Here is a 12,386-nt window from a genome sequence, read left to right as displayed (position 1 = left end):
TTTTAATAAATAATTATCTGAAAGTTTTAATCTGATGTAAGATATATAGAAGTCCATTACTGTACATAGTAACTATTAAGTCTAATATACCCTAGTAAGCTATAGTACTTTTTCCTTTAGGAAGGTACCATCTGTGCAGTCTGCAATTCTGTTGAAGAAAGATGTTGAATCTATTTAATTATTCTTGAAAAATAATTTATTTCTGTGCATTTTCCCCCTGCATCAAATTAAATTTGATTACATCGATTAAGCATCAGGAGGTGGAGGGTGGTTCCTTATTTTTTTTTGCTGGGAGTTTGCAACCCTATTAGTTAGGTTGCTTAATATTTATGCTAAGTACTCTTTAAAATACCAGAATAGGGAGGATGGAGTAGGTTTAAGTTTATTAGATTGATCAGTGTTGCTGAACTATGAAATATTTTGGGTGCAGTGTATTTTTTACATACAGGTATAACAGAATAGCTTTAGTGTTGTTATTTATTTAAACTTGAGTATAAACTTATACAAAATGCATATTAAAAAAAACGTTTTATTGATTAAAAAACACACTATATCGGATTCATATCGGTATCGGCAGATATCCAAATTTGTGATATCGGTATCGGTATCGGACATAAAAAAGTGGTATCGTGCCATCTCTAATATAAATATATGCGGTGGCCCCTAGAGACAAAACACGTACAAACTCCAAAACACATTTCTAGCATGAACTGAACATCCTTTATCATCTGCAACTGAAAATAGTTGTGGATGATAACTATACCTTTCTACGCTGTTGTCCCTGGCTCTCTTTCTCCCTCCTGCTCTGTTCCTGTGCTACTGAGTGTAACTACCGCCTCTCCCCCCTCTTCCCAGCGTAAAGCACAAGGCTCGCATGCTGAGTGAAGCGGAAAAAAAGTGCGAGAGAGAGAGGGTGAGAGAAAGAAAAAAAAAACAACCCCCCCCCCGGCTCGCGATAAGGAGCCGGCTCGCCTAGTTCACGTCAAAGATCTGGCTCTAAGAGCCATTTCGTTCGCGACCGACCCATCACTAATGAATAGACTGGCCCTTCTGTATGATGCAGCTGATCCAACTTTATTAAGACTTTAATTTAGGGTCACTCTGACTGGGAACATGCTGACCCAGACAGCTGAGGCCTTGCTTCTGTTAATTCCTGGAGAGTGAAGTGGGCCTCTCGACAGCCTTAGTACAGTTGGTACCTTTTGGATCAATTTATGGGAAATTTAATGTAAGTATCTCAAAAATATTACATGTTGTCTGGTACAGACTGTGCGGGAAAGGTGAATAAAATTAGGACATTTTATTAGCCTGTTACTTAGCACTTAGCAGTGGTCAGCTAATAACATTACATTACAAAGTTCCTCTAGAACACTGTAAACTAGCCGTATGATAGTTTATGTTAAAATTCCATCATTTAGAAGTATTCAGTTTGCAATGTCAAGCAGCGCTGTTTTCTTATGATAGTATTTTGCAAAACATGCTAATATGCGTATTTAAGGTAAACCTACATAGCTCTGCTAGCAAGGACGATGACTCCTATATTAATTGGTTAATAGGCACCTTTGGTTATTGTGACATCACTGGTATCACCCCAACCGGTTGCAGCAGATGGCCCCGCCCCTCCCTGAGCCTGGTTCTGCCGGCGGTTTCTTCCTGTTAAAAGGGAGTTTTTCCTTCTCACTGTCGCCAAAGTGCTTGCTCATAGGGGGTCATCTGATTGTTGGGTTTTTCTCTGTATCTACTGTACAATATAAAGCGCCTTGAGGCGACTTTTGTTGTGATTTGGCGTTATATAAATAAAATTCAATTGAATTGAATTGAATTATTGGAAGTTTAGCTTCACCTTCATGTTATCGGTAATTTTTATTTTGAAGCATGTGTGCAAAACTGGAAAGACCTCTTGATGTGGAAGCAAGTCTTCATAAGTTATGCTAATGAGCAACATCCCTCAAGAAATCGAATAGCTCACCATCCACCTTTGTTTAAAACCTAATAATGAATTTCCTGTGAGACAGAACCTGAGATGGACTGAAGGTGGGAGGAAGATGACAAGAAAGAAAGAAAGATAGTGAGAGACTTGGTGGTACAGGTAGGATCATTCGAGGACCATGGATGACGTGCAGATGGAGAGAAAAGAGAGCGAGAGGTGTTGATGGATTGAAACTGAGCTGTGGGATAGACAGATACAGTGAGAGAGGAGGAGATGGAGAAAGATGACGAGAGTTGGGAGAAAGAAACAAGTTTGTTGAGGGAGAAGAAACAAGAAGAATATCTGACACAATGAGGGAGAGGGGGAAACGGAAGAGTTCAAATTTTTACCACTGTTGGTGCAAGGAAGGCTATATCTGCCAAGAAAAGAAAAGAATATATGAAATAACTATTACGAATGGAAAGAGTAAAATCTTTTGTAAGCCAGTATCATGACGCAAATACAGAAAAACGTTTACGTTTAAGGAAATATATATATGGGATATTGCGTCACACTTCTCTTTACACTTTTAGTTAAAACCCGTCAATAAATGCTCAAATAGGTGTTCTAAAATCTGTGACAATAACTTTGACAATTCGTCAGGATGGCTCTATGATATTTGAGTCCATCTGCAGCTCCATGCTATTGTATTAAATGAAATTAATGAAATTAATTTAAAAAAAGGATTTGTTTTTTTAAATAGGGTACACTAAACTTACTGGACAGATAAAAACGTTGCTTCATCTGAGACTGAAGCTTTTACCTTTCAAATGAAATATAAATATTGGCTGCAATCAAGCATAAAACTCAGTGAAAGAGCAATGCTAAACTGCCTTGTTACAATAAAGTTTGATTGATTTAGGAAATCTTACTATTGCTTTTTATTTAAAACCGAAAACCTTCGTAAGTCAAATGTCTAAAAAACAAAAACAAACCCAAGTTAGTTGAATAATTCCCATTGATACATATTTATTTCATAGGTTTTATGCTTATCTAACATCTATTTCCCTATCAGAAACAGACTGCAGTGTTTTAAAGGTCATCAGTGTGCAAAATGGGCAAAATTCACTAGTACAGTTTAGAAATATTAGTTTGACTTCAATGCAGTCTAATAAATGGCACTTGTGGTGAGGTGGAGGACTGGAGTGAGCGTGTCATCTAGGGCTAGGCCACATGTGTGAGAGGTTTTAATCTTTGGTTTTAAATGGAAGCAGTTCAGACTGCTTTGAATCCGAAGGTTGTTTCTCCTTTGTGGCAAAGTGAGAACAGCATATCAAAATTTCTTTTCACGCGTACAAATGGAACTGAAAAGTTAACATTTCAGATTCTATCTTTTTCTTCTTATCCAGTTCAGGGTTGTTGGATGGCTGGAGCCTATCCCATCTACCATACTGGGAGAACATACAAACTCCACACAGAAAGCAATCAGCCAGTAGGTAGTTTCGATCCCAGGACCTTTTTGCTGTGAGAAGGTGCCAGAGTGGTTAGCACTGAGGCAGTAGTGCTACCACTATATCACCACGATGCCCCCATTTTAAAATCAGTGTTACTGAGTAGGTTTAGGTATTAGGCTGAGTTTAAAGAAAAGAGGAGCTAAAACTTCTTGTCAGACAGCGGGTATACTGACGGGCCACATACAAGCCAGTGTAACGTAAAATAGTATTTTTTTGAACTGTGAACCATGCTTCTCAAATGTGGTTCGAGAATAAAAAAGCTACAGTAAGAAATGAGCATAATGGGTCCCTTTACACACAGTGTTCCCAAACACCAGTCAGTTTAACAAGCAGAGGATGAACTGCAGGCAGGTTTACCGGGATAAATACTGCATGTATTGAGTATAAGGTGTGCAGCTCCACACTAAAGCCTATATCTGCCGATTGTTATAGCTGACTGCGTGCATGAGTGATAAAAGAGAGAAAACACAGGCTGTCAGATAGTCACTGGTGGAGAGAACAAAAGACAGAAGGAGAGGATGATTGAAACATTGTGCAGAATCTGTTACTAAAGCCATCGGGGGGATAGATGGACGTACCACTACAAGAGAAGATTGGTAAACAACAAGGGAAGAGACAGAGCATCAAACCTGGAGTCTGCAACCCGAAGAGACATGAATTGGTGGTGCTAATGGATGTGATGGTGGCAATGGTAATGGTAAGGGTTAGGAATCCCTTAAAGATATAAAGCTTACAGTCTTGTGATTATTTCACAAAGAGAAGACTTTGTGAAATAATAGGAAAGAACCTGTTTAAAAAGTGGAGCAAAAACAGATGAATTGACAAAATGTGATATGGAGGAGATGCTTTCACTGATGGCACTTGGACTAAATCACAGCAACACATCCTGTCATTCGTAGAAGCTAATGAAAGTAAGCAGGGATAACACAAAAGTGAACAATCACCTTTATTTAAATCCTTTAAAATGGATGAAAAGGGAATTAAAAGCCAGCAATAACTTAAGTAAAAGCATTTAAAAAATGCCCAGCAATCATTCATCTTTTGTACTCTGTGTCTTACCTCAAGCTACACTACGCTTTTGCAGCACAGTCTAGCAAAAAATACATCATGGTGTTTGTACTTGTCTAGAAATCACCCGACCTAGGTGCATGTCAGAACACTAATGTCTGGATGCAGTGGGAGATCCCAAAATACTCTTTAGGAATTGAGTAAAATTCTTCTGTGATAATCACTTATCAGAAGATTTCTTCTGTAGCTGTTACATTGAAGAAGTCCCCAAAATAAAACAAACTTGCATTTTTGTTTAAATGATGGTTGTATTTTGCTGTGAAAAACAGGAAAACATTAGCACACTGACCCCAGAAAGTTGATTCTGTTCATCAGGACGTAGTGCTTTCGGTATGTTAAACATTTCATCACTCAGCCTCAGCTGCAGGTTTCCCCAGCCTCATAAATGGTGCAGTTGCATAATGGATACGATTAGCTGTGAGCTCAGCTTCATGATCATTAATATGTAAATTGTCACGACCATCCATGGTATTGTTCTCACAGAGTTAGGGAATGGCTGCAATCACAGCAATGTAACATGGTGTAAGATCTTCTTCGATTCAGGAATGGTCATTCTATTTTCACATAAATGGCCTCCTTGACTCCTCATTTAAACCAGTGTTCCTTCCCCTCCAGGATGTGCACATGCTCATTATTAAACAAGTGGCCACTGGCCTGGAGGTTTAAATAGACCACAGAGTCCCAGCCCACTGTGGTAGCTCTTCTGTAGCTCCCAGAGGTTGTATGGGTTCCCTGATGTATAATTCACGGCTATCCTCCAGGCAACTCTGTTTGTCCCAGGGGACTCGATCCTTGAGGTGGACCAAATTTTGGCGCAGTGTGTTTTGGGGTTTGAAAGCCACCGAGATGCAGTGTTTTAAAAAAAAAAAAGTGTCTCAGCTGTACACCTGACACATAAGGGATCACCAGTGGTTTTTGCCTAGACAGCAATTGTCCTTATTCTCTTCTGGGTTGCCTGGAGCATACTTTAGGTGCCTTCGCAGCTTTGATAAATGTTTAGCTGGATTAGCTACATGAATTCAGGGCCTTTTTTAATATGGCTGCTGTGTCTGTGGGGATGGTGTTTGTGTTCTGATGACACACAGTTGTGTTCCAGTGGATGGTGAGAGTTAAACGGTAAATACTGATGTTTATGCAATGCATTATCTTACAGGTTGAGTTTGTCCCCCATTACCGATGGAAATTTCACAGTCCAAGAATGCTAGCCTGTCATTTTTCATATCTTCTGTGGTGAACTTGATGTGTTTGCTCATAAGTTAATGTGAACCTTGAATTGTGGTACACCCAATCCATAGATTTGATTGTTACCCAGGTGCCATCAACATACCTGAACCGATCACTCGGTGGGGTAACAGAGCCTTTTCCCCACTGTCTCCATATACTGTTAACCACAATGTGTGATACTGGGGAACCCATGGCGCACCCATGTTTTGGTGTGATGTGAGTGCCTTCTTGATGCTGATATTGGACACTGGAGGCTTTGTATAACTGGGACAGGCTAAAGCTTTCATCCACAGTTGCAGTTGTCGCCATCGCTCTACTTTAACATTCGTATCTGCATCTACAGTGTTGTTATTTGTTATATTTGATTCTGTGGCTGTGATCAGTTCTACTAGCATATTTGCCTCTACATGAGAGCAAAGTTCGACCCCTTAGGAATAATGTCTTTCTCTACCTGAGTGAGTTGCTGTCAGACAAATTCTTCACCCACTTGTCCACTACCCCTGTGGCTTGTTGTTAAGGAAACTCTCTACTCTATGCTGATGTTTCTGGTGCCCAACAGCTAGATCCTGCCCGGTCTTACACTTTTCCTTCTGTGCTAAATGACCCTTCCTGGTAAATTTGAGCACCTGTTGAAGAGTAATATAAGTCTTTGATGGATCTGTTTCTCTTTCAATTGAACACATCACCTGATCAATGGAGAAATTAGTTAGTCTCACCTGCTCATTTAGCAGCTGACTCTGTGCCTTCTGGAGGACTTTGTTAGCTTGGTGGCCCTTGACAGATGATCTCAGTGTAGACTTTTAGGAGCAATCCCACACTGTCTGCATCTGAGACTGGATCTCAGGTGGTAGCTATAGTCTGCCGTCTTACATGCCGTATGCTCATACTCATGTACCAGCTTTAGGCAGTCCTTGCCAAAGTGAAGCAAAATGTCTTGATACGTGCTCAATCATCCAAGTAAGGAAATCCCAGGAAGTTGATTCTGTTCATCTGGATGTCACGTTTTCAGTGGGAGAAATGTTTCATCACTCGTCTAACTGACTGCTTTAGCCCACTGAAAAATCACCAGTGCTGAGTGATACAAAGCTCACAGTGAAACTCAGGCTTTCCTTTCAGTCTGTTTAATGTAGGCAGTTGCCATCTGTCAAACATCTGCGCTTCATCTGTACCTTCAGCCGGGTGTGTCCAGAATGTTCTGTACAGTCTGAATATTAAAATGTGATTTTTTCAGATTACAGTAAAATGAGTGATTGGTATATATTGCTGTTTAAAAACACTTAAAGAGCTGAAGTCACTGAAGAATAACTATTATTCAGTAACTATACTAACACTAGCAGTTCTTTTAGGCATTATAACATCATATAACATTCTGACAAATTTGCATTGGTTAATTCCCCTTATACATACCAATTCTGATTTGTAATTGCAAACTTTAATAATTATACCAAGCTGCAGGATGTCAGATAGCTAATTACTTGTTTGTAGAGTTGCACTTTGTGTTGAATTTTTTATGTAATATATCCTAAGATCTGTTATAAATTCTTCCAGGGGGCAAAAGTTTTCTGTTGAAGGTAACAAAGCTGGGTGGGTTGAAACTGTACCACAGTCAGTTATTTCAGCATTTCTTTTTTTTAATGACAAATCACACAATCATTAGCAAATGAGCCTTAATACAGACTAGAACTAAAAAGCTTTGTGTGACAGAGAAATTCAGATCTACGTAAAGCTGGACAGTCAACTAGATCAAGCTCTCTGTTATTCAGAGGAATTACTCAGATATTCAAAGTGTGGCTTGTAGGAAATTTGGTCTTCACTTTGAAAAACACTCATGCTGAATTGTATTGTTCTCATTCCGATTAACAAGCAAAGAAAATCTATTAATTGGGTAATAAACCTACACTGAGTGGGACGTAATTGAGAAAACAAAAGCAATCAGTCATTTCCACCATAGTGTCAATATTGCACATTATGATCTGTGAGCTTCATGAATAGTATGACAATATGACAATATGACATTGTGACCAACACAACCCCTGTGGAAATGCTGACTTTTGTTACTATTTCAATGTCACTCCATGACCTCTAATAAAGTAGACATGTTACAGTCTGACTTTTCAATTGATTACAAATCTTGTGTGAGACTGATCAATATTACACCAGCGTGAAGCCCATGACTTGCACAAAATCAATCAAAGGTTTCACAATACAATGTCACAAAGTTTGTAAATCTGAAACAGTGAACAGTGGTAATAAAGGAGCAGCACTGAATGTCCTCGCAACTTCATGAAGTGGTGAGTCATTAAATTACCAAAATGTCTGAGTAAGTTACGTTGCCACTTACTCAGACATTTATGTTGCTGGACAGACAGACATGCATCCTGTATCAGACATAAATGACAAGCAAGTAATCCACCCGCCAGTCATCCAGCCATTCAGCTGTGCATGAGGGCTGGGAGCTGTTGTGTATTTGTGTAGAGCACAGAGACTATTGGCGAGCTGTCAGTGGCTGTAACACACATCCTGACGTACAGCAGCCCTCTAAGGCCTCCCCTGGAGTCTGTCAGGAAGAAGAAGGGAAAGGAAAGAGTGTGTGTTTCTGTATATATATATATATATGTGTGTGTGTGTGTGCTTATGTGTGTTTGTGTCCATCCATGTGCGTCTGCGTCTGTCTGAGACTGCAGGAGGTAGAAAGGTGTGGGGGTAGATCAATAATAATCAGCTGCAGTAGAACTGGAAGTTCACTCAACAGTGACTCTCCACACACACACACACACACACACACACACACACACACACACACACACACACACACACACACACACACACACACACACACACATTAATGTGTACACAAATACATGCACAGCAGCACTCAAAAACCAATCCATACACCTTGTGACACTGCATTGTAGCCCAAACTATAGTGACAACACTCAAATAAAGGCAACCCACACACAGATACACACACGCACACACACACACACACACACACACACACACACACACACACACACACACACACACACACACACACACACACACACACACACATATACACACACACTTAGAACTACCTCAAACTAAAACGCTTACTCATACTCTCAAAGTACCACTTCTAAAATGCATGCGTCTAATCTCATTGATTTTCCATACATTTCAGCACCTTCATCTTTCTCTACCTGCTCCACACGCTCAACCTTCACCCTGCACCAATGCCTCTGATTTCTTTACCTCTTCGAAGTGGTCTTGATGATTTCAGAGACTTTCTGCATGTAATCGGTGGCGAGCACCACGATCTCTTCATCTTCTGAAAAGTTGTCATGGAAAATTCTGTCCAGCAAACGTTTCCAATGAAGCTGCAATAACAAGAGGGTGGTTTAGATTGTATGTAATCATACAGTTTAACCTTTTAAGAGACAAAAAATTGGATAAATGGATCATACTATGCATAAATACATAGTATGATCTACGGGACTATTGCTATTCAAAATCAAAGTAGGCCTGTATCAGCAACTCAGTCCAGTCAACCTAAACAACCATCTAAATAATTTGTTCCTATTCTTAGAACCTATACTGGTAACTGGATATATGCTGTAGGTAAATGGTTAATGGTAAATATTTAGGTTTAGGCAAAAAGAAGAAAAGAAGTTGCTTGGTGACTGTTTTCAGTTTTCAGTTTTATTTGTCATATGCAAGTTAGCACAGGGTCAACATTGCAATGAAATGTATTTTGGTGGTTACTGAACATTTCCAAGCTGACCAAACTGACGCCCAGTTCAGCAAGCTCCAGACTGAGCAGTACCAAGCAAACAAGGTGGAATTTCAAAGGGAATCTGGGCCTTCTGGTGCAGGTAGTGAAGCTAAGATGAAAATGCTTCTCTATCTGTAAACAGTTTCTTTCAAATGAGGTATAACTGTCAAATGCGATCAAGCATCCATCATGAATGTACAGTAAAAGTACAGCAATAAAGTATTGCTCCAACCAAGTGCTTTAAACACTGACTAATGTTTCAAACATGGTGAAACATTGTTAATAAATTTAAGTGTTGTTTTGGGGAATTACTGACCATGTCCAAACCAAACAAATTGAAAAGAGGCCACTTGACTACTTTATAACGGCTAACTGCTAAACTATACCTATGAAAAGTATTCGATTGTCTGCATTCATACACATATAAACTTGAGTGACATCCTTTTCTTAATCCATAGTTATGGAACCACATTCCATGAAGTTCTCTATGCACTGTTCTTGGGAGAATCTGAAGGCCACATTAAGTTTGGAGGTCTCTAGTCATTGACTCTATAATTTTACATGGCCTACCACTTTGAGATGCTGTCATTCCCAGTTGCTTCTATTTATACCAATAACAGTGGTAGGGATTTTCACAACTAGATTTGTTGCACAGGTGGCATCCTATCAGAGTACCACGCTGGAATTCACTGATCTCCTGAGACTGACCCAGTCTTTCACAAATGTTTGCAGAAGCAGTCTGCATGCTTAGGTGCTTGACTTTATACACCTGTGGCCATGGAAGTGATTGGAACACATTCAATGATTTGGATGGGTGAGTGAATACTTTTGGCAATAAAATATATGAAAAAAAAAACCTTATTTAGTTCATACTAATAGGATGTAAGTTTGGGAAGCCCATACCTAGCACATAACCAAACACCAACACTGAACACAGTTCTCTAAGTAAAACCTAGTCCTGGTCCAATGCTCGGTATACATACCTACCTTCACCTATGGCTGGAAGCTGCGAGTAGTGACTAAAAGAAAAACAGTGCAGATATATGCAAACCCTTAGAGGTGGTGTGATGAGCTCAGTGACTTGGAAGGGGCTCAAGGAAGAGCTGCTGCTGCTCTGCATCACACAGAGCCACTTGAGGTGAGGAATCTGACTAGGATACCTCTGAAAATTAAGGTGTTTCAGGCATGTCCAGCTGGGAGCAGACCCCAGTTAGACACCTGGAGAGATTATTTCTCTTGCCTGGCTCAGGAATGCCGTGGTATCCCAGAGGAGCTAGAGGTGGCAGTAAGGCAGAGGGAGGCCTGGCTGTCTTTGCGACCCTTTCTTGGAGTGGTGAAATGAATGGACGGATGGAATTCTAGACTCCATTCACTATTGCAACATCACAGATGAGGTCACTAACCAAAAAGTTTACTGTGGCAACAGATGTAAAACATACATAAAACATGGGGCACTCTGGCGGTCCAGGGATTTAAGATTGTGAAGATAAAATGCAGTATCCCCATCGCCCATCATTCACTTTTTTCTTGCCATCACTATTGTCAGCTGTTGAATAATGTGTAATGTTGCATTGCATGTCTGCAGCAAAACTGAAGAAACATAAGACTGGACTCCAGATCCAGTCAAAAGCAAATATTTTTTCTTACAAAACACTGAAGTGATTTAGCAGCAGCCTCTGATCGAATCTCAAGCCTCTAATATGCTTCTTCCTATGTGTCCCTCTTTTTTCTCCTCAGCATCTCTCACACCCCTTTTATCCACATTCAAGTTCAAACTGTGTGTGGAGTTTCTTTCTTTCTTTTTTTTGGCTGAGAAACTAAAACTCAAACTGCTCATCTCCCTCTCAGTATATGTCCAGTTTCCATCTCTCCAGCTTCCCCCTTCAGCCATCCCTCAGCCATGAAACATAGTGAGGATTCTCTGTCACTGTACACGCTGCTTCACAGAAGAGCTTCCTCCTTCTCTTTCTCCATCTTTCCCGCTGTCTCCAGTGTCTTTCCCTTTCCTCTCACCTCCCTCCCTCACTTCAACCCCAAAACACCACCCGGTTTTCTCCTTTTCTTTCTACCTTCTTCTTTCGTTGTGTCCCTCAATCTGCTCGTCTACCCCTGCTGGGGGGACAGCTTTTGTGAGTCACTTAGGCCTCGGTGTGTCTATGTACGTGTGTGTCTAAGTGTGTATGTGTACATCTGTGTGTATGTAGTGCTTCACTGCACCGACCCTCCCCAAGCACACACACACACTCTGGCTGCACAGTCACACACTCGCCACACTACTTAAAATGCTCAGTTTGTCATGGCCTGGGTCTAGGGACCCAGGGCTCATGTATTTTAGTGTATGTTTATGTTTATATTTTCTGTGTGGTGTTTTGGTTTTCTCTCCTTTTTTCTCCTGGTTTCTCCGTGTGAGCTTCTGGATGTTTTGGTTCGCTGAGGAGACTGCGAACCCGGAAGTGTTTCTGCTCTAGAGACAGCTACACCTGCCGCTCGCCCTCCTCTGCCAGCTGCAGCAGATTACGCTCGTCAAGGGAGCGGAGGCCGACGCTGGATCCTTGAGTCAGAACTCGTCAGTACAGCCGTGGACTTTTGTATAAACCTTCGAGATAATAGATGTCCTGCTAACCTTAATGTGTTTGTGTTACCAGGAATCTGGAGCGGAGTGTGTTTTGAAGTCACGGTGTGGGAATAGGAGTTTTTTGGAGTCGCCACTTTTCACCTTTCACGGACGTCTGCACTGTGTGGGATTCAGGGAGAATCGCCACGGGACCACAATGCCTGGATTTTGTATATAGTTGTGTGTTTTCCACCCCCTGTCAATAAATCCACTGCCCTTCACTAAAAGTCTCGCGTTTGGGCCCTACTTTCACTACAACTCCACGGTCTGCCGTCGCAGCCCGTGACACAGTTGGAGTTCAAA

At 40.8% G+C, this 12,386-nt stretch overlaps 1 protein-coding gene across 5 annotated transcripts in view; it reads right to left on the bottom strand.

The window, feature by feature from the left end:
- Nucleotides 1–12,386, bottom strand: part of ecel1 (endothelin converting enzyme-like 1) — a 54,947-nt gene that overhangs the window by 31,357 nt on the left and 11,204 nt on the right. For all 5 annotated transcript variants that reach the window (XM_080288643.1, XM_026192231.2, XM_026192232.2 and 2 more), the window contains one exon: nt 8,950–9,074. In XM_080288643.1, the coding sequence (XP_080144769.1) occupies nt 8,950–9,074 (125 nt within the window). The remainder of the gene's footprint in view (nt 1–8,949; nt 9,075–12,386) is intronic.

This window comes from Astatotilapia calliptera, chromosome 14 (genome assembly GCF_964374335.1).
Source record: "Astatotilapia calliptera chromosome 14, fAstCal68.1, whole genome shotgun sequence".
NCBI lineage: Eukaryota > Metazoa > Chordata > Actinopteri > Cichliformes > Cichlidae > Astatotilapia > Astatotilapia calliptera.
The sequence above is the reverse complement of the archived record's forward strand: the minus strand, read 5'-3'. Positions and strand labels throughout refer to the sequence as shown.